The sequence below is a fragment of the Rhea pennata genome, chromosome 15, assembly GCF_028389875.1.
Source record: "Rhea pennata isolate bPtePen1 chromosome 15, bPtePen1.pri, whole genome shotgun sequence".
Classification (NCBI taxonomy): domain Eukaryota; kingdom Metazoa; phylum Chordata; class Aves; order Rheiformes; family Rheidae; genus Rhea; species Rhea pennata.
Genome location: NC_084677.1, coordinates 19,233,522 through 19,256,780, shown reverse-complemented (window position 1 = coordinate 19,256,780; position 23,259 = coordinate 19,233,522). Strand labels below are relative to the sequence as shown.

General features: G+C 42.8%; 1 protein-coding gene across 1 annotated transcript in view; it reads right to left on the bottom strand.

Moving 5' to 3' along the window:
* USP31 (ubiquitin specific peptidase 31) overlaps positions 1 to 23,259 on the bottom strand; it is a 40,532-nt gene that overhangs the window by 7,105 nt on the left and 10,168 nt on the right. Inside the window, exons 2-16 of the mRNA XM_062588486.1 lie at positions 16,795 to 16,932; positions 16,228 to 16,316; positions 14,936 to 15,028; positions 13,526 to 13,661; positions 12,900 to 13,044; positions 11,840 to 12,023; positions 10,971 to 11,082; positions 10,241 to 10,335; positions 9,948 to 10,025; positions 9,242 to 9,371; positions 7,468 to 7,587; positions 6,435 to 6,660; positions 5,140 to 5,298; positions 4,268 to 4,420; positions 1,660 to 3,212 (exon numbers count right to left, since the gene is read on the bottom strand). Coding sequence (XP_062444470.1) covers positions 1,675 to 3,212; positions 4,268 to 4,420; positions 5,140 to 5,298; positions 6,435 to 6,660; positions 7,468 to 7,587; positions 9,242 to 9,371; positions 9,948 to 10,025; positions 10,241 to 10,335; positions 10,971 to 11,082; positions 11,840 to 12,023; positions 12,900 to 13,044; positions 13,526 to 13,661; positions 14,936 to 15,028; positions 16,228 to 16,316; positions 16,795 to 16,932 — 3,396 coding nt within the window. The 3' untranslated portion in view covers positions 1,660 to 1,674. The remainder of the gene's footprint in view (positions 1 to 1,659; positions 3,213 to 4,267; positions 4,421 to 5,139; positions 5,299 to 6,434; positions 6,661 to 7,467; positions 7,588 to 9,241; positions 9,372 to 9,947; positions 10,026 to 10,240; positions 10,336 to 10,970; positions 11,083 to 11,839; positions 12,024 to 12,899; positions 13,045 to 13,525; positions 13,662 to 14,935; positions 15,029 to 16,227; positions 16,317 to 16,794; positions 16,933 to 23,259) is intronic.

Genomic DNA, 23,259 nt, shown 5'->3' with positions numbered 1-23,259 from the left:
CCAACAAACCTCTGAGCAATGTTTCCTGAAGGGTCCTCGAAGTGTCAGCTCAAGAAAGGAGATGGAACAGACCAGCCGATAACTACTTGTTTGAGGGCCATTTGTTATAGTGACAGAAAAGATTAAGAAATAGGGCTGTCTACAAGCTATGCCTTAAGAAGCTTAGCCAAATGAGACTGTATGACAGGCAAAGATCTCATTCAAAAGACACGTGTGCACAGATCACTGCCTAGCTGCTGTATGCCATGAGCTACAAGATAGGTTGGTGCTAATCATGAATGATATGGTTATTAATAATGCAGTGTATTAATAAAAACCTCAGAAATTAGAAAAGATTATACCTTTTAAATCTACCTTTTGAAAAGGTCATGTAAACATAACCAGATGTAGTATTTTAACCCTGATAGAGCACATCATCCAAACAAGAACCAAGATCAGTTTTGGTGAAGCACTGTGGTAGCTAGACCTCTCAGAAAACATGAGAAATACATATCAAAGAAAAGAATGTTGCACTGTACTAGAAAATTTGAAAAACTGCTCCACAGTATTTTGGCATAGCCCCTCCAACCTGCATGAAGAGGCTTGTTCAAAGCATGCTCAGAGAAGGCAGAGAAGACAAGACAACACTTGACTTATCTAAACATTACTCCTATAGATAATGGATGCTATATCCACAGCATTACAAATCTGAGCATATTAGAAAACACTTCTTCTCAGGAGTTCAGTGACAGAGGTCCTATCACCACCACTCTGGTGCATGAAGATAGTCGTCTCCTATAGTACTGTAACAGTCTTCCACCTTGTACTTTCACAGATACTAGCTGGCAACCAGCTGTTGCTTAGTGATTTTTTTCTGATGCTTAGTGTAATACTTCAGAAGGGAGAATGCAACTAGAGAGGACAGAGTAGAGATCATCTTAGGTATGGATAGAGTAAAACTCTTCATAGACCCACCACCACAAAAAAAAAAAAAAAAAAAAAAAAACTTCATAAACAAACTTTCTTCTATTAGAATTAAAAAAATTATATCTCTTACACAGACACACATATGCATGGACACACAAGTACCTTTCTGGATCTGTCCATCCACTAATGCTAGTCCCTCCTATACTGGCTGAGTATATACCTGAGAAACAACATTAGTGTTGAGATATTGCCCTTTAGAAAGCTTGAAAATAAAATTAGGGAAGCAGGGAAAGAGGGTTGAGAGAGAGCACAAAGAAGCAGCAGTCTCTCCTCTTCCATTTCCTTAGCATCCTTCACAGCTCAGAACAAGGCCATACATGAGTGTGGACACAGCCTGCTCAGAACAAGACCAAAGGAATATCAGTTCACAGCTCTACAAAGCACACTAGTGTCAGTGTAACTGGGTTTCAGATTTCAGACCTTGAATCTGAAAAAAATTGTTGCATTTTCTATAAAGAGACTTCTGTACAAGTGCTATGGGACAGCTGCATTCATGTTGAACGACTCCAGCTAGACTACTTGCATCAGTGCTGGCTGCCTGTGGCTATTTGGTTTGATGGCAGAATCAAAAGGCGCTTTAACAACTTGCAGTTAACTTCTCCTCAAAACATACATTAGGCACATGAAAAAAAAGAAAAAGAAAAAAAAACAAGAGCTCAGAATATATTAGCTTCTCAGCAGAAGAAAAGACACCTGGATTGCAGCATCTCACTGAGGTTCCAGAGAAGGCCGTACAGACACCTGCATGCTGGAAGGTAATTTTTTCAGTGACTTCTCAACAGCCTGCTTGCCACTGGAAGGAGACTGGAGTCCAGGATCTAGCTGGGAAGACTTGGACTTGCGGCTAGATAGCAGAGAATGTTTGGTGGGTGTGGTATCTTTTGAGGCAAGCTTTTCTTTTGCAGTAACATTGGCATTGGTTTGAGAAGCTGGTGGGATGACACCTTTCTCTGATTTGTCCTCCAGTACACCTTTACTGGCAGACTTGGAAGAGCTACCTGCTGTCTTTTTTGAGAGCATTGTTGTCTTCCCCAAGTCTGCTGACCTCCGAGTCTCCTTCTGCCTTAAGGCTGATTTAAAGAAAGACAGTCCTTTCTCTTCTGACTTGCTGTCTCTCTTCAAACCAGAACGCATACCAACATTTGGAGACCGCAGGTTGGCCATAGAGGAACTCCGCACATGCTTGCTGTCTACTGCCCTACCGTCACTCCTGGAGTGGCTTATCCGAGGAGAGCTTGTTCTTGAACTGCTGGTAACACTCGTTTTATCTGACCCCAGACTTATCTTAGAGCCCTCCCTGCTGAGGCTTCGGTCTGAAGTCCGGCTCTTTGCAGCAGAAGAGCCCTTAGTCATGGACCCTGATGGGGTTTTCTTGGCAGCTGTGGAGGATGGAGAACCACCTGACTTTTGTTTCTGTTGAGGAGATGGGACAACCACCTCCTGGGGCTTGGTGCTATGCTCCTTCCTAGCCTGACTTGGAGCAGGAGATCCATGTCGCACATTCGCCCTGGAAGAGTCCATCTTGCTCCTGGAACGGGAAGCCTTCTGGGAACTCTTTAATGGAGGAGAGGAGTGAGAGGCTTTGGCCTCTTGGGTAGATAAGATTGTCCTTCCCTTCCTCAAATTTCTGTCTGGCTCAGAAACTCCCTTAGAGCTCTGAGCCTTCTTAGGGGTGCCATCTGCCTTTTCTGGAGTTAGCCCTGTGCCACTGGGGGCTTTCACTTCTTTGACTGGAGAGCTATCCACAGAATCACTCTGATCAACAAAGGCAATTTGATTGTTGTTATCAAAGGGGTCCAAAGCAGGGTGATTCCTGTCTCCCTGCACAGAGCTTTTACTAAATCTGTCTAAAAGATCTGAGCTGGATGTCCTTACAACAGACTCCTCCCTGAACGCTCCTTCCATGACAGCCAAGGGAGCTCTGCGAACTGTCCTGTGTTCTCGCCGACTGCCATCACAGGGTTCCAAGTAGCTGCTAGACAGATTCCTCAAGCTGCCAAAGCAAGAGGTGGAAACTTTATCATCAGCAGCCTCTCCAATCTTCTCCAGGGTAGAAGCAGAGGTATGTACAGGGGAATCTCCAGAGAAGCGCGAAGGAGAGTTGGAGCGCATCTGCAGTTTTGCGGAAAGTGACCATGAGGGCCTGACACCATTTTCACTCGCAGCCAGCGGGCTGGTGACAGATGATCTAGATGACAAGCTCTGACGCTGGACACTTCTTACAAATGGTCGAGTGGAAAATCCACCTGCACAGAAAGGAACCAATATTCTTAATATGAAAGCCAAGCCTGCAGTCTGTTTATCCCACCCATTCACAAACCTGTTTCCTAAAAGGGGCAGACATAGTTCATCTACATCATATTGTACGCCTGATTTCTTCATGCCTGCTGCAGGCAGAATTCTTGCATAAGAGAAGCTGCATAAGGAAATTGTTCCTTGCACTGTGGTCACCCAAAAGTAATTCTGTCTGAAGGCTGTAACTGAAAATCCAGCTTATCCTCTCATCCCTGAGCAGCAGGACATCAAACATAGCTTTTGCACTTCATAAGTCCTTAAAACTAGCAATGAGTTTATCAACTACGATTATGCTCCTAGAAAAAAATTTATCTGAATGAAACAATATTTACTTTTCTGTAAAAGGCAAACTAGAGTTTTTACTTTTTGAAATAAAGCAATATATCTGTATTTACCAAGAAGGAACAACAGTAAGCACTCTGGAAAGTTGACTACAATTGTTCGATTTGACAGTTAACACTACTGAAGGGCCAACACTACATCCAATTCAAGCCCAGCCTGCCTCCTTGAAGATCAACATTTTCAAGAGTTAAGGCATTACATGGAGGAGCAGGGCAAAGCCAAAAAATGAAATTATTTTCACATATGAGTATTAGCATGTATTCTCTCCTCCCTGACAGCAAATGTCGTCAGCATGACAACTCTATACTAGACAGCAACGATCTGGAGCTCCTTTGCAGGGAGGCTGACATAAGTCAGAAAAACACACCACTAAAAAGCTCTTGATTGATAGGTTTACCTGATGATATTTTCTTCCCTTAAAGATCTCCTTAACATTTCTGTCCTGCTTTTCCCCACCCTTTCAAACCAGAAAATAGCTCACCAGTGCCATAATCCATCTGTTCCTATCAACAGTGCCCGCTGGCTCCATTTGCTACAACTGTCCCATATATGAATTACGCAGCTATCCTAGCTATCCTTTTATCTTGTAAATGGAAGAGATTAGTGGCTTGAGAAATTAGTTTTTGATCCATCTCCCCTCATACACTGCAGTGTTAATACACACCATCATCTTCACTCCTTTCACCAGTCAGCTCTACGGATTCCGAGAGTGAAGCCAGAGATGTGCGCCGTGATGAAGCTGCTGAAGCAATGCTGGGTTGCTTGCTACCAGGAAGACGGCTGACCCAGTGTTCACACAGTGAAGAGCTTGTGGAGCCTGCAAGGAATCAGGCACAGACATCAGGCCAGTTAAATGAAGCTGTAAAACACATGAATCCTTGCAAGGGCACCGAGAATAAGGAATGTATCACACCACACAAGGTTCAGATACCTAGACTCTAGAGCTGTTCCACACAGTCACAGCACCCAGCTAGTAAAGAGAAAATAAATTTTTTACTCTTATGATACAGTTATGATCATGAACACAGCACAGAATAGCACTCATTCCAATATGCTCTGCATCAAAAGAATCAGTGCAATAACACAGGCAGAGAAAAGCTTGCCACAGAAATGCAGTGCACATTCTTTCCAAATGCAAGTCACCAAGCCTGTATCTGCCTCCCAGATTATTCCAGCTTATTCCAGATTCACAACCAACACATTCAGCTGCTGGCTGCTTACCTGAGACTAATGATAATGCTAGAGGAAACAGAATAGTCACGTTTTTATGTCACTGGATTGACAGGTAGCTCTGAGCAGAATTACACATGCGGGCTTCCCACTTTTCCACAGCCTCTTTGCCACAACTAGCCTTGAGAAGGCAAACATGGACAGAATACGTGGGAAGTTTCCCAGAGTCTCCAGTGCAGGGAATGACAACTCTGGGACAAGATTCACTGCGAATTCTGGGACTGGGAGGGCAGGATCTAAGTAGAGCTGGGCAGAAACTCTGCAGATCTATGGAGAGACTACAAACAAAGCCAATAGGGCTTTTACCTGCCACAGAGCTGTTAGCAGACCATGATGGGATTGCTGTGCGTCTCTGGTAGAAAAGAATATATGCTGTCTGTTTGCAGACTTCATTTTCAGAAAGTTGCTGAACATCACTGTCATCAAAGCAGTACCACTGGCCATCAACCGAGTTTTTGCAATATGCTGAGAGAAAACACATTACTATTAGACTTTCCTCATTCCTGCTTGCTCCCATGTTTGCTGCATGGTAACTTAAACATAACCTGCTATGATGGTCTCAAAGTGTGTGTGTGTGTGTGTGTGTGTGTGTGTGTGTGTTGGGGGGAGGGGAAAGAACAGATTTAACTATGCCGCATAGCCTGTTCTAGTCTGACCAGAAGGAAGGAAACTTGAGACCGCTAGACTACAATTAAAGAGCTCACACTTCAAGATTTGCTCTGCCCAGTGTTACCGCTCAGAACAGAACACCATTTGGGGTGGCTCCATTCACTTCATGTTTTATTATTTGTGGCAGTCCATCACTGAATCTCCTCCTGACTGAGCCTACCCAGGATAATGTCACTCAAAGGAGCATGTTGCAGGGGCATGGAGGGCAAAACTGGACAAGCATTTTTTGGGCTGAGTGAAGACATACAGATCTTAAAAGCCAAACTCTGTTTATCTCTGGCTGCTCTAGGAGCTGCTGGAACAAGCAAAGAGGTTAATAAACTGCCTGTGCACATAGGTAATGTGCAAATACTTCTTACGTATAACTATCTCTTGCAACTAAATAAGTTTTCTGTTTTCAGTAGGAAGGAGCATCTTGAAATACACAAGGTGCATCATTTGAGTAATGTAATAAACCACAGTGATCTCAAGAAAAGCAGAAAGGAATAGAAGTGGGACATATCTGTGATCCACCCCCCTGCATGTTATGATTTAATATACAACTAAGATCCAGCTGAGCAACTTGTACACAAACAGACACTGAGGATCACCAGTTTGAGTGACGACACACAACAGATTCTCCAACCACTCATGCAAGGCTGTCACCACAGCACTCTTGCAGAGAGAGAAGACAGGTCTTATCAATGCGTCTGGAATTTACATCTTTAATAGAGGAAAAAGTGTCTGGTAAGACATTCCGGGTAAACAAGTATTGTTCCATTTCTCAACGAGTAGCTGTCAGTCATAAAAATCACTCCTCCAAATTATGTGAGCCAGGCCTTGTTAGCCAGGTTAGGTCCTTTTGTCAAGAAAAGTGGAAAAAACTATAGACATTCAACAACAAATAGAACTGTTTTCTTTCCAAAACATACACAAACCTGCAGAATACTTGCCTGTATAGTGCCCTCCTTGCATGGTGCCATGGTGATTGCAAACAGCATATAGGTCATAAATATAGTCCTCAGGATCCCTTCCAAGACCATAAGGTCGCCTCCATGGTGACCAATGAGACGGCAAACTCCAGCTGCTCTGACTGCGTTTAACAACATGAGGAGTCATGTCCAGCCCAGTCAGGGGAAATTTAACCATATTTTGAAGTTTCATCCTTCGGTCTCCTTCCTGTGTAAGCAGAGGAGAACATGAGCTGCAGTGGCAAATAGGCTACCATGCTTGAAAAACAGAGGAATGCACAGAGCAGAAAAGCTTCTTCTGACAGAATGCTATAGTCAGGTCATTCTTCGACCGACAAGTGGTCCTTCATCATCACAGACATAGGAAAAAGCAAAATTCTTAGCCAAAAATGATCTCACAGTAGACATGAAAGGAAGATACAAGGGCAGCTATCTAAACCAACTAGAGAAGGTAGCACATGCAATTTCAGCCAGGAAGGGAAGCACAAAGCTTCCCACATATGTGGCAGAGCCATCACTTCAGGGCCCAGCTCCAGGTTTAAAGCACAGGCACTGGCCTTCAGAGGTGCTCATCTCTCTCCAGTGATGGGAGAGAGAGGCAACAGCAAATAAGTTTAAAACAAAAGGGCTGAAGTTAAGTACTTAAGTTGTGCAGCTTTCATCTAGGCTGTAGCATCAACACAAACTCATAAAAAATATCTGGTTATGGGTTACAAACAACTGACATCTGAAACTGTACTTGGGAGAACTGTCATAGGCGCTTGCCCTGCTTTCATACTCCCCCCCTAGGCATGTGCTTTTGACTAAGGCTAGAGACACAATACAGGTCATCTACAGATGTACCTGATCCAATGCAGTTCAATGCAAGGTTTGCTGAACATGACTGTCCATTTAGGCACTCTTCCAGTGTTGTTCACTTGCAATTAAAATAACAACTGTCTATTCAAAAGGTTTGTTTGAAAAGCAATTTTCAATGCTTCGTAGCCTACCTCACTGTCCGCCTTTTTTTTCTTACCTGTCTAAACCTTTTGAGATGTACGATGAGAACATCAGGTAAGGTCCAGAGGCTCAGTGTGATGCTACCCTGCTGCAGCTGCTTGCAATGCGGGCAGCGCCACGCATCATCTGGGGCAAGCTACAAGGAAGAAGTTTTAGTGTACATTAGTTTCCAAATTCCAACACAGCTGTTTACTCTCATTGCTCCTCTGCTGCCCCAGGCTCAGTGCAGACACTGTACAGACTCACATGTCCCATCTACCTCCAGTACTCAATAAGCTCACTGGAAATCCTGGATTACAAATGATGCTTTTCGAAACAACAATAAGCAGTAAGACGTATGTGCCTCATGCAGGAGACACTTCCCACTGCATAATAGAATTTAGTCAGTATTGCTATACAGAGAAGCTATTTCCACCTTACAAAACTCCAGTCCCTTAGAAATGGGGGGCAAGAAAGTCAAAGGCAATAAGCTGACAGGGTTGGCAGCCCAAGTAAAAGTACACTCACAAAAAAACTCCCAGCAGCAAAGAAGGAATCATAACAGAAGAAACATAGGTCTACTTGGAATTTCCTATTAGACATCTTGCTGCCCTCTGGGAACTAGGCTCTTCTGCCCTGTACCCCGCTACCCTAGAGTTACAAACTGCTAAGGTTTCCACTGTCCACCAAGTAGAACGTATCTTTTCAAAGATATGAACGTGACTTGAACTTCTATCAATAGTCCAGTGCTCAGAAACTCAGAAGCCAGAGAGCTATAAGCTGTGAAACAACTTTTTTCTCACATCTGAAAGAAGTGGGCAGAGAGATTCCAAAAATTAAAGCTCAATCATAGGTCCTCAGTCCACATCTGGGACTATTCCTCTTTACAGCAGATTAGAGATCTCTGGCAAAGAAATGCAGATTGCTTACATTTTCTAGGCAAGGTCAAAATATACACATCTCTGGTCTGCCTGCTGGCACATTACCATCCCTGCCACTTCAACTTCGTAAGGCATTGAGCACCCTCTTCCAAGAAGTGTGAAAAGGCTGCTCTGAGGCCACATAATGTAAAGTTTGCTTTACTTTGATCTGAAGATGTGTTAACAAAGTTCTTCTCTAACACTATGTACAATGCGAGCTGAAAAGTCTGGAACCTTCCCACTAATAACTGAGCAAGAGGAGGAAAGTGGCCATGCTTCTGGAGAAGCTTCTGAGTTCAGAGGACACTGCACTGCATGCAGTTCAGTGGGTCCATCCATTCAATACAAGCTGCCTTCAGCCCACTCCCACTCTACCTCAGGCTTAGTTGAAACAGTTACGTGTTTCTAAGATAAAACAGCAAATTCTCATAAGAATTCACACTGTTTTAGTCCTTTGTAATGTATGTCTGAAAAAGGACATTGGTATTTCACAGACAGGAAACTGCAAAACAAAAAGAGTTAAGTTCTCATATAAATATTTTGTGTGTGTGTGTGTGTGTGTGTGTGTGTGTGTGTGTGTGTGTGTATACACACACACACCTGTATGTCTATGCACACATTATATAATCTCATATATCTCATATTATATTTTTGTGTATACATATACATACGGACACACATGTATATGTATCTATATAAAAAGCAGAGACCATAGCTTTCGCCTCACTGCAGAGAAACTCTGTTAGCAGGACACTTACAGATTTAGTCTCCTGTCCCAATGATTGAATATTTGCAGAAGACAATAGCTACTCTGCCAAGTACATGAATTTAGGCAACACATGGACTAGCTAAACCTTCAGACTCTTGGCTACTCTACAGTCTTCTCCTTACCTGTTCCTCTTTGGTGTAAAGTTGGAAACACTGAGATAAAGTGCAGGTCTGAGGTTGATGATGAAGCTCTCTCTGCTGGCGGACACTTTCGGAGTCTGGAATATACTCATCCTCCGTATTCACGAACAAACTGTATCAGAGAGACAACACATTTACCAGCACAGCCACCTGCTCCCCATGTTGTAGATGAGTAACATGATAAAAGCAATATTAAAGGTAAAAAGTAATATTAGCAGTTATTTCCTCAATTTGTCCCATCACATGGGAACCAGAATTGACTGGCAAGAGATCACACTTGAGCAACATAACTAAATACATGAGTGGAAAACTGTTTCAGTGGGCACCCTCCTCCAACTTTCCATCTGGATCGGACAGAGGAAAAAAAAAATCCACTGCCCCCAAGTTCTCACATGAATATGATTTATAGGGGAAAAGACAGGCAGTGTGGGAAGATAAGAAACCATGGCTGAGACACCTGCTCCATAATAAAAAAAATCCAGGCTAAAGAGAAAAGGACTCCAATTTAAAGGAACTTTAGTTCACACAACCCCAGTCTGTCTTTGCAGAAAGTGGCACAACCAAAGCTGGAGATCTTGAAGGGTCTTACATTTGTTGCCCAGGTCAACAATGCATATCGTGCCAAGCTATTCACAGGCATTGCTCCCCTGAAGTGAATACAGTATAAGGCTTTCTACTCCACACTTACTAATCTTTAGTTTCTTTGTCCCATTCCACCACCAACTTCACATGAGCAGTTCCCCCCTGTCCACATGACTTCAATGCCCTGAAGAGAGGAGCAGACAGTAAGTTAGAACACCTTTGAATCTGAAGCCTTTGTTACCTCTTATACGCACATATAACTTCTATTTCAGCCCTTCTTTCTTCCTCCACTGCTACCCAGACCAAGTTTGAAAAGAACTAAAGGAGTTCCTAGTGCAAAAACATGGCAAAGAACTGTGTTTATTTCTCTCTGCTCCTGGGAACGAGGGACAAACTTACCTTTCCACTGTTGGATGGCAGAGGGGTCGCTCCTCCTGAGGTAGCAAGTATGTTATGCCCACAACACTGACCACTCGCAAGCTGAATGGGCAAACCTGCAATGAAGGCAGTACAAGACTCAAACCCAAACTCAACCCCACTCAAACCCAAATTACATGTATGTGTAGATCTGTTCTCAGCAGAGGCTGATAAGAAGTTTATCTGGAATTTTTGCTTTACATGAGAAAAAAATGCAAAGTTATCACTGTGCCTGGTAACAATATGCATATGCCAAGCAGCTCATAAACAGATGTAGATAGCAGTTGAGGTTTTGTATCCCAACACTCCTCTACAGTGACTAGAAGACATCCCCTCTTCACTCCTCCACTTCCAGCTAGAGTTCTCATCAGAAACATGTGATTGCTGAGCAAACATTCCAAGTTTTCTTGGGGCAAGAAGCCCTTACTGGATAATTTCAGGTACAGAGAACATCACTGATTTCTCAAATACTCCCTTGGGAGCAGAAAAGAAGTCTGTAGCTTCTTCACCTGATCAGTCTGGTCTTACCTGCACCATTCAGCAGACAGCAGACAAAAGCAAAGAGGCTGACCTGGGCATTGCTGCTCAAAGAAATACTGGGAAACCACCAGTTCAGCATGTGCAACATATTTATCGCCTCAAGTAACAGGTTTCCATTTTATTTCAAGTTGCACAGTTGGAAGTCTCAAAGCAGACAAATCATTTGCCTCACCTGCAGGCAGGCTGTAGGCCGCAGGAAATACTGCATCTTCTCCAAAATTTCCTTCTGCAGAATATCCCAAGCAATTGTTTTTTCCAAATGCAACACAAATGGCAAGCCAAATCTACAAAAAGGAACAACATTTGAAAAAGCAATAGAAAGGTTATTTTGTTCAGTAATCAGACCCTCAAAATAAGATAGTGCCATTCTCTTCCTTGCTCCATGCTCACAAAACTCAGCATGCTTTCAATGAAATTCCTCAGAAATAAGGCACTTAAGCACCTCTTCTCTAGAGAGAAATGTTTAACTTTGAGGAAATATTAAAACTTCCCCAAGTATTCTCATTCAAAGCGTCCTTTTCAACAGACTGACATTCCCCTCTCATGCTCAGATTGCTTTGTTCAGACTGGAGAACTTTACAGGTCTGTTACCACACGGATAGGTTTCTGTGCATCAAATTTCTGTGGTCAAGATAGTTCTCGGTCTGAGGTTGGCACAAATGCCTTTGCCATTGCAAAGGTCGTTCCTTACCCCGCTCCTCACTACTCACACTCCAGCCAAAAATTCCACACACCATATGATTTGATCAGGTGATGTTACTGCTCTCTGAAACAGGACAGCTCTTTAAAGGAGGTGAATACTGGCCAATCTGAAAGACATCCAACACCTTCCAAAAACACTGGACTTTCTGAAGTCTAGCAAAACTAGAAATATTTTGCTGCACTTATTTTTTTGATCAACACATTGTTTAGCATCTAATGCAAGCTAGGAACAGATACTGTGGTCCCTTCATGTTGTCTTTCACTACATGGCAAATAAATTCCAGGTCAATTAATGAAGCAAACCAGAACAATAAACCTAATCATGAAGCTGCCAGTCACCTTTTGCTCTGTTGTCCAGTGCATGCTCTGTTACACACTAGCAATACAATCTTATCATTTGCTGCTTGTCTAGTAGAGGACTGTTCCAGTTTTCCAGATTTTGCTGCTCCTTGCAAGCAAGACATTGTACGGGATTGCTCAGTGCCATATTTCAAGTTATTCAGGTTATTGTTTACATGTATTCCTGAAAAATTAGAAGAAAAGAAATATTTCATTATTTGCCACTAGTTCCCTGATGTCTTCATTAGCAGAGGTCCCCCTCAAGAAACATTCCTTCAATTTCAGAGGAGCAGTTTAGTATCAAATCAAGACTGACAGTTTTTTTTTTCTTAAAGACTCAAAGTCTTTAAAAAGTAGTTATTTTCACAATGACTGTTTTTTATAGAAAGAAATTAGATATAAGTGCTCATCTCACTGATACTTCAGTTATTCGTACAAGTACTTGCAGCTTGTCTGCATGCAAGAAAGACTTGCTTCTGCAAGTCCCAGTCAGCCGAGCAGCCTGTCTTCTTCCTCCTGCTGCTAGGCCCTGAGAGCTCAGAGGGAACAATACAGCATCACCATCAGTCACTGCAGAAAAGCTAAAAGAAACTTCAAGACTTCAAGAGCTTTCAGGGTCTTCAACCTGCAGATTGTAGCTACCCGCTGTCACAGAGGGAGACAGGGGAGAATCTGAGTTTTTTAAGCTTAAAGGAAAGAGTGTGTGTTCATTCCCAAGACTAACTATTCATCACTGGCAATCTGCTTATAAATAACAGTTCCAGTGGCTTGATCTAGTCCTTAGCAGGCCTTCAAATTAGGCCTGGCAAGAGTTTTCAAATTAAGCCAGTCTGATAATCAGGGCCAGGAAGAGGAAGAAAGCTGTACATATTAATTCTTATAGGCTCCCAGCCAACAATACCATTAAGGCTGCTGGAATGAGTCTGGACAAATTCAGAGTTTAAGTCAATACATCAGGACACCATCTACTTGTGGAACTTCCTTATCAAGTATTCTCTTCAAAACAAGTCCCCCTCATCCCACTACCTGATGTGGGCATTAAGCAGAACTATCTACTTACCCCTCTGACTAAGGATCCCTTCAGGCCTAAATATCTCTGGGGTCTCAAAGGCAAAAATGCAGTCACTTTCATGGATTGTGTCCAAGTCATCAGTATCACAGAAGGAACGATGGAAGCCATCGTAGTACATCTCCGTCAGCACAATCTGGAGTTGGCACAAATAAACAAGAGCCCATTAAGCCATCAATGTCTGCTCCAGTTGAGCTGCCCCACCTCTTGACAGTTTTCCTGCTAAAGGATGGCATTCCTCAAAACTTTCTAGTACAAGCCAGTAGTGAGGAAAAGGGAAGAGGACTACCATAAAGGAAAAGCAGTAAAGGCAGTATGTGAAGAGGCTTTGGTGGGATCCTACAGCTTAAAAGTCTTTCCAGAGAAGCATTCCCGTGCCTCAAGCATGGCTGCACAGAAAGTTTATATGCTCCAAAGATAGTGATCCTAATGTCACCAGGTTTCAAGAAGTCAATGGACAGCAGAAAAAACAACCTGAACTCTTAACACCTCTTTGCCTCCATTCCACTGTGGATAACATATTATTTTCTATATATCCAATACTGCTTGCATATTAGATGAAGGCTTTAGAACTCCTCCTGAAGGAAGGGCATTCAGGGATAAAATCTGCCTGTTACCTGCTCAGTGGGTATCTTGGTTTCCGAAGAGACTGCTTCACGTAGCCTATTCACCGTTCCCGAGATAGGCACTGCCACCCCAATCCGCATGCAGTGAGAGCACTTTCCCTGGTACACCACAGTGACGTAGAGAGGCCTGCAAAGAGCACAAGAAAGCACTGCTTGGGTTGAGCCTTTCTTTGAAGTACCTTGAACAGAATTAACTTGACCTAAGACAATTGACAGGCCAGTTCTGATTTGGTTGCCTCATTTTTAGCTCTATTCTAGTCAGGCTATTAATTCACTTTAAGCTATGATAACTTCCATAGCAATGAGATCCTGGTTGTAGCCAGGCTGGTTTGTAACTTAAAGGGCCCTAATAGGCAATCTAGAATCAGACACTGAAATTACTCCAGCCTCAGTCAGATGACTACCTTCGATTTTGAAAGATACTTTTCTTACTATATGGACTGGTGAAAGCATTATTTATTCCTACAGACAGTCTTCTCAAAAAACCCACAAAGTTAAAAATAAATCTATTACAAGGCAATCAATTTTCCAACATGGATCATATAATGCAGCTTAGGACAATCCAAAGTAGCACCTCAAAGCATTCTCAGAGCTGCTGGAAACACAAGCACACCAGTTCCAGGTTATGTCTCAAAACTAAATTCTGGCTCTAATAGCAACCAAAGTAAAGCCTTGACAAGAGTAAAATGGGGGTAGCTGGCCTAAAAGGAACACTTTTCCCAGCACATCCCCTCAGCCTCCACTTGTTAGTAGAACAGGGACTTCTGACCAAATGTGACATCTTCATATTTAGTATCTGCTTTCATTACTTTGTCCCATGGCTTCTTGAACCCATGCAAGTTTTCACCATTCACAGCGTCAGGTTAAGCTGTGAAAACCCTTTTCACCATGCATTGCACAAATAAGCACTTCCTTACATTTGTTTTGAACTTATTATGTACAATTTTTTCTAGAGCTTCTTTCTTTATTGCAAACAGCTATCTGTCACTAGCAAAACATTTCATAAATAAAGCTTTTACTTAGATTTTAAAAATGAAGTAAAGCTGTTCCCAAAGGAAAAAAATACTCCATTCCTTTACTCCTTTTCAATTTTAAAATTGCTATAAATTAACTCAAAAGCAAAATATGTTGATTACCTGGAAAAAAGACCTTTTATCTCCCATAAATTAACTCTATAGGAAGTTTTGAAAGCTTGGAAGCAGGGGGATATTCTGAAACAAGTAAAGGACTCAATTTTCTAATTTACCTACAAAGTAAAAATGTTAAGTCCCAAACAGCACTATCATTTTTAAAGAATTACCAGAGAGCTTTTGCTGACATCTCTTCCTTCTGTACTAAACTGCACATCATCATCTATTTCAGAAAGGATCAACATGTTAACTTCAAGACGTAGTTACATACCGCGTATGAGGCAAAGGAATCGGCAGAGAGATGCAGAGGAAAGGGTCAAAGGTGTTGCTCTGCTTCTGGCAATGAGGGCACGTCAGAGAGGATCTGTTACAAATAAAACAGAAGTTAATCATCATTTTGCTTGGAATAGATAAGTGATCAAAACACAAACAACAGCCTTTGCATGTTAGCTCAGCTGCTTCTTTCTACTTGCACTTTTTTTCCTACATGAAGTAGCTCTGCACAGAGGCTGTAGAGACAGATAGCTGCTCTAAATGAGGGGCTCCTAATTTCTAGATCCCTTTCAAAGTAATCAGTCTCAGAGTTCATTACAGAGCATCTCAGAAAAAAGCTGCACTCCATACATTGCATTTGGCTTTCAATAAGCATCACTGCAAAATTAATAATTTGCCAATATCAGTTCCAATATGAAAGACCTGACAGTGCTCTTCTCCCTCGGAGGGCTGGGGGGGGGGGGGAGTGATGGGAAAGAGATGACTGACAGTACCACAAGCACACAGACCTCTCGCTCAGGAAAACACACACACACACACACACACACACACACAACTTGCATTCAAAATTGACCTGCACCTTACACTGGCTTAGTGTTTTATACCAGACTTAAGGTTTCTCTTTTGGCAAAGGAAACCTTGGCAAACACCGGGGAGAATGCCTAGTGACTAAACTTCCTATAGCAGCAAGACAAATACAGCCCATCAAGGAATACTGAAATTAGGCCATTTTCTCCAATTAGTTCTAAAATTAGAAAGCTCACTTCCCAAGTACGGGAAACTCACAGAAAAACTCTCAGGAAGCAGTGAAGGATTCAACTCAATTCTCATTGTGCTAGACAACAATAACTACTGCAACATGCTTGCAATTCAACTCCCCAGTAGCCATCGGGCATCGCTAGCTTTTGCTACAGTCCTGCCTCTGAACAGCCAAGGTAAGCGTCAGAGCATTGAGCTGTCCTAAGTCTGTTTCATTAAGCACTGATTCGCCCCAGGAGCTTTCAGAATGTGCCAAGGCAGACGAAGAAGTGGCACATACTGCAGATTTTTCCTGAAGATACCAATTTGAATAGTAAAACTCACTCCCCTCTGGCACAAGATTTTACTTCAGATTTCCTTCAGCAGAAATTTAAAAATAGTTGACAACACAATGACACTGGTCTCAACTCTACTGAGAGCTAATGGGGAATTAGAAGATACAGCCACTGTGCTACTAAGACTCACCAACCACTGTGAGGGTAGAATTATACTGAGGTCACCAATACATACAACACCCTCAGAGTCTCATACCTGTACTGGGCTTGAAAGAGTTCTTGCACAAAAGTGCTACTGATTGGAAAGGCTGGTCCCTCAAGCAGCACATCATCCTCCAGTGGTGGCTAAAAGAAAAGAATAAATCCCAGAAGCATACCCAAATATGCAGATGGCTCCACAACTACTAGTTGAGTTTGTATTCTCTTTGACCAGAACCACCTGAAGAATGTCCAAATGATTTTAAATAAGTGCTCTCTTCTCTCATAGGTTGTTATGCAGGAATGTGATGTAGCCAGGGCAACCCAAAGAAAAACAGATATCTCATACTAGAAGACATATCTGGCAGTCACTCCCGAGATGCTTCCCAGCTCTCTCAAAGCAGCATATGACCATTCACAAGCAGTTGTGCTGGGGAGCACTTGCCAGGGATTAGTGAAATGGCTAGTTACATTCACAGGGCTAGAAAAAGTATTTTAACCCAAGGTTTTGTTCCACTTGAATTATCACAGTTGAGAAGCCAACAGGGAGATTTAATTTAAAAATAATCACTGTCTGCAAAAATAGAACTATTCTCTCCTGTTGGCCTGGAGTAAAATTCCTTACCTTTAGAGGAGGCATGCCACTGTATTTCACTACATTGTTTAGATCTTCATGAACTCTGTCTAAAAGCCAAAGCAGAAACTCCTGTGCATCATGCTGGGCATTCCCACGGTACTGCATAGCATTCTTTGACACAATGTTCTGTAGAGAAGCAACAGAGAGAGCGCATACAGCAAAAGCACAAAAATTCATCTCTTCACTTTAGCAAAACCTTTACAGTCAGATATGCACAACTAAAGGACATTCAAATATCAGAGACTTCAGATAACTCTGAATCAGGTGCATCATCGACCTACTGTCTGTAGAAAGACCTGAAGACAGCATTGCATGCTGGACTCTACATACAACCTGAGTTAAAAATAAATGAGCTGCTACCTGCCAGACAAACGCTGCCACCTGCCCTCAGAACAGATCAGCGGGTTATGGTAGCTGTTAGAGACCTGCGTCATAACTTAAATAGAAATTATTAAAAACTTGAGACTTAATTCAGATGAGATGAACACCAAAACGATCAATCTACAATACTTCAGCACAAGTCGAGAGTGAGGCAAGCTCATTTTAGCCTACTAACAACAAGCACTAGCATTTCTCTTACAGCTAACAAAGAATCTAGGATATTTTTAAACAGCTTATCTATACATGTATCATATGTTCAACTCCTAAAAATCTTCCATTTAGGTCAAAGCAAATTCTCACTCCCAAAACAAGCATCTATTCTCCTGGTGTCTATTCAACTTGTCTAGCTCATTCCTGCTTTGGTAAAGCAAGAGATTTTCCATTATCCAGCTGTATGTGCTCAAGTCTAATGAAGTTACACCAGTCTAGAAATTGGTCATAATCAGTGCATCAAATCTACAGGTGCTTCTACCTGTATATGCAATATATTATTATACCCAATAATATGCAAGTAAAACAAACTTATCTAGCACCAGATACTCACTTAACCACTTGAGCAATACAGCTACCATGTGATTTTCTTTCCTAGTATCAAGTATTCAATAAGCAAAAATTGCTCATTCTAAATAGCATCTCCTATTGCCACTGTTTGAAACAGAAAACTTGCTTAGGATGGACCACTGGGCAGCAGAAAACACCCTTTGCACTGGTGTTACACTCATTGTTATGAGCAGCTCACCACATCCAGCTAGATGCAGCATTTTACTTTCAGTTGAAGCAGGAACAGAAAGTGAAGCATGTCACAGAACAGCGCCAAGGCAGCACAGCTGGCAAAAGGGGCCCAGATACCACTCTGCACCCCAACCTGCTGCAAGGCAGCTGCTGGCCTCAGCCCTCCAGCACCCTCCACAAGACCAGGCTGCCTCCTGGGATGCTTGGCTTTGCAGGGATTCCTGATCATTTTCCATTACATGCAAGTATCAGTTTTAACCCTAGCTTAAGCCACACATGCCAGGGCCAAGCTCCAAACCAAGTCCAAATTTTAATATGCTAAACTTCAAAACAAACACTCCCAAAGCTGCCTTTTGTATTGAACACGCTATCTTTATGCAACCTGGCACATGGCTCACCGTGCACACCAGTGAGCCTCAGCCCAGGCACGAGCATGTCTGCCTGCACTCCAAGTACTCCCACACTCTGTGCTTCAAAGCCATTTCCTCGCTTTGCGCACTCCAAGGAAATTCTGGCTAGGCCAGGGACTAGGAAGGAAAGGAAATAACATGCAAGCACAGAGAGGAACAACAAGAGCTACCCTGGCCTGTACTACCAGGCCACTGAACTCTAAACAAGGGAGGACTGGCATTCACAGATACAACGTACACAACCAGTACTACTTTGGATACACTCCAAGAGCCCAGGGAATGCATCTAATTTACACCTGAATTTCCAGAAAAGCAATCTCAGATGTACATCAGCACACCCATGGGATCTGCTCATTCTTGTTTTTCTTCTGGACACAAACAAGAAGCTCTTGAAGTTCACTAGCCTTGAAAACCTGCAGTTCAGCAGATTTACCCTTGCCTGCAGCCCAAGGGACTGCTTTTTATGCTGTTACAGCTTGCATTCAGTCCTTCAGCTAAACCACAGGTACCCAGAGCACCTTCGCCCCTACTCCCTAAAGAGCCAACAGGAGACTATTACAGGGTTTAGCCAAGGCACTTTCTTAACAAACAATCAACCTCAGCAAATATTTTCTCCACTCCAGCTCTGACCTGTTACCTCTGTAACAGCACTGAAATGGCCAGGCAGGGCATACTGCCATCCAGAGGCAGGTATTGCAGGCTCCTAAGGACAGGAACCCATCACAAGTGTTTGCATCCAGAACCTCCAGCACAAATACTCTCGAGAATAACATGACTGCCTGCAACACTGGCAAGAGATCCTTCAAGGTTGTAGAATCCACAGGTTTTTGCATTATCCATGCACTCAAAACCAAACTGATCAGAAACAATTAAATCCAAAGGACTAGATATTACTCTCTGCTATACCCTTGCCAATTCACCTCTATAATTAGAGAAATTAGAGATGTGATACTGGGGACGGGGGCGTTGCAGAGAAAATGGACTGTTTATGGAAGAGGTGGACTTCCTGAACAGTAGACACCACCACCGCATCGGAAAAGTCATCATCTTCTGCCTCTTTAAGGAGGCACCAAGCTGCAGCCAAGGGAGGCCAGCCTCCACCTTGTGCAGCCCATGAAGGCAGCAGAACATTCATCTAACACACACGGTCACAGGTCAGCCATCCCTACATTGCCAATTTTAGCCACAAAGTACATACAAAGCCTTTCTTTTTTACAAACAGGCTCAGTTGCCACCACTACACAGCTCTGGTTAGGTGTCACAGCAATTCCCTGTCTTCTTGTGTTGCATGCCATCAGAAACAGCAGTCTTGTCTGGAATGCAACTTGTTAGCAGTGCTACACTTAGAAGACTTTTCTGCGTCTCTCTCTGCAGCTGTACCAAAAAACATATGTGACTTGAGCTTGTTTGAACAAAGCCTTTGACAGGACAGAGTCCCAAAAGAGGGCAGCGGCACCAGCCTAGACACAGCCTATTGCAAGACAAGAACTGAAAAGGAAGGCTGAGCTAAACCCAGTTGCCCTTGAGGAATACTGAGGGAGGCCAGACATTCAGCACATGCTCGTGTTATCAAACCTCCTCCATTTCTCTAATCAGACTTTACAACAGATTTGAGAAATGAGGTTGGGCTGCTCACTTTATCCCTCTAGAAAATGGGGTCACCAGAAGGGAGGAGTGATGACAAAGACAGGAAAGGACTGATAAACATATATTCTCTATCCTCTGTAATCTGCCCACCTGCCTCAAGGCAGCAAAATAAGGGAAAACATAAATAATCTGCTCTCATTACAGCTATGCAAACCCTACTGACAACAGATTTACTGCCCTTGCCTGCACAAGGTCCAGCATGTGCTGGTGGTTGAAACACAAAGAACATCAGATTCACTGAAAATCCACCTAAAACCCTCACTCTGGTGTTAAGAAAGGATTCAGCTTAGAAGCTCTTGAGTAGAAGATTCTCACCTCTCCTCGTCTTGCATTTTTTTTTCCATTGCTTTATATTCATTCTGCTGGCCTGTTCTCCTTTCACTGATCACTTCTCCACAGTCACCTTCTACCACACCAAGTTTTCAGAATAGGAATACGCCATTCACCCAAATCCAGCTCAGATCCTTTTGAAGCTAGTTAACCCTTGTGCTCCACTGCTTCCTCTGTCCTCACAACATACTTGGTTAACTCGCTTTTATATTTGAAAGACTCAGTGTCTGTCTCTCTGCTGATCCACAGGAGGAATCAGAGCTTTTTTTCTACTGCTGACATCTTGAGGAATTTGGAGAGGAGAGTTTTAGCCCTGAACAGACACAAGCTTACACAAAGTGCATCTGTCCTCCTGCGACACGACAAGCAGAGACATTTAGTCACATCGGCGGGACGCACACATACTGCTGCTATACCAACTCACTTAATTCCAAATGCACTAAAACCACAGGGTGGAGAATTCTCTCTTTTCTTGTCCATTGGATGAGGAGGCCATGAGCAGAAGCTGAAGAGATGCACAGATCAGTGTACAACATAATGTCCTCAGCGTTACCTCTCAGGATTAAAAAAGGAAAAAAAAGAAAGAGAGAGAGAGAGAGAGAGAGGAGAGAGGGGAGGGGGGGGGGGGAGAGAGAGAGAGAAAGGCAAGCACCCTGGCAAAAAGCTAGCATGGTAATGCTGCCAAACTCACTGGCAGCTCAGGTTACAGGCAAGTGCTTACAGATCCAGCTGATGTTGCAGAGAAAGGTTGTTTGGGGCTGGATTCATCTCCTTGGTGCTTTAGGTATGATATTTGACTGCAAGAAACAAATTATGAAGGCAAATCCTTCTCCCTTCTCAGGGTTCTCCCAATTACATGTTAAGGACTAAATCTTCATAACATGGCAAAAGTGGATAGTCATGGCTGTCAATCAAAGTAAATAATAACCAGTTCTTATATTTTCCACAAAATATCAGCAACACTATGAAACAAGCAATAGAACTGCAGCAAACATTAAGACCTCAGTTTAACCAAACTTCCAACAGACAAACCCACTATTGGAAGTCTGTTGATATCAAGTCCAGATAAAATTACAACTGTTGTAGTCAAGACTCATAAGCTGATTTTTCTCAGTAATGAGCTAGCAAAAGGAGGGACAAGAGAGATGCTTAATTTTTTTTTTTTTAAGAAGAAAAAGTAGTTTATGGTGTTCTCTACATAGAGAGATAAAAAGCTATGATATCATCATGCTAGCATATAACACTTTTTGGCTGCCATGTTAAGAGTAGGTTGCCTTAACTGGTCTAGTTTGTTTTAGCAAAGTTAGCTAACAGGTGCTACCATCACACTTTAAGTCTTAGTCTAGATAGAGTTTAAGATAAAAGAGGTCCTTAGAGTTTACTAGAAGGAAGTGAATCTGGTATTTCAAGTGAGAAGCATAAAAAAAACGAAAACATAAAAAGAAGAGATGGGGTTATGGGGAGCTTTCTGTATGAAATGACACAACTAAGGACTTCAGGAATCCAGGCTGACATTTCTTACCACCTTTCCCCTAGTGTAATCCACACATCACTCCAGCCTAAAGCCTCACTAGCTTTACTGACACGTTTTCCTGATCAGTGGCCCCTCTGGGTAATGGCAAAACCCCATGACTCTGTGCCATAACAGAGAAAACCCCAGGGACCAGCAACAGCCACATGCCCGGGCTCTATCATTTCCATTCCCCACCTCTGAAAGTGCTGCTCTGGTTTCCTCTACGTTCCTGCAGTCCGAGTGGACCAAGGATGAAGAGCTGCCTGTGGAGACAATCACAAGACATTGGAAGTGATTCAGGAAGTACTACAGAATATCAGATGCAATTCCCTCGTAAGAGGCTTTGCTACAAAAACACTCCAGCAATAGCAGTGTGTTCCCAACATTACTCATGCTTCCTGCCATCACAGCTACAAGTGGGTTTGTTATTACTTAAACCTTTGCATCTGCCACTCTGAAACATTACATGCCTTCCTCCCAACACTGAAATGCAGTAGTAGCAAAGCAGTCACCGAGCGACAAGCACGGTAGAGAGGAGAAGCACGAGATACGCAATAAAGAACACTCAGTACTAAGGAGCACAATTAAATCTAAACAGAGATAAAGGCGCTGCCTCATGTAACAAACAAATTAGCAATCTGAGAAAAATACTAGAAACTCTTGAAATGCAGTCTGCCAAGAACTAGATGGCTCAGTAATGGCATACAGCCCCACTCATTTCCAAGTCCCCAGATGTGGCCCTCTCTTTGACAGGCTTAGGGCAGCAGGCTCTACAGATGAACAGTAGAGACAACGGTTAGCCAGCCAAACTGGAAATTCCTGAACAGCTCCACTAAGATTTGACGGGAAACAAAACTAAGTGAGAAAGTGTCTGTCTCCCTACTAAGCAATATCCACCCCTGAACCTCTACATATTTTCTGAGGCTACACTTCTGGCTCAGCAGCTGCAAAGATCCCATCTGTGTGTTCCAGGTCTCCTCTCCTTGTCAAAAAGCATGTTTCTGGCCTTGTTCAGTGCAGGTCTAAATTAGTTCAACTTAAACTATATTAATGCAATTTAGATGACATCCTTGCACTCCACAGATGCTCAGGCAGCAATCTCAATCTGACAAGGCCACAAAGGCAACATCCCCTCACTGAGGCCCAGGAACATTGACAGGCAGGTGAAGGATGTCTGCTCAGCCAGCCAGTCTAAATCCAGGCTTGAGAATTATTACTTTACATGAAGCTATGTATCAGACAAAATATAACCTCCAACTTTCTCTCCTCCTTTCTTGATCAAGTGACAAGAGAGACAGTACTCATCTCCTCACTTTGCTGGCCTTGGTTATGCTGAACCCACTGCAGTAACACAACAGCAGTTTGCAACCTGCTGAAAAGAGTTAGAAACCATCAGTTTAAAAGCACAAACAGAAAAACAAACCCCCACACACATTTACC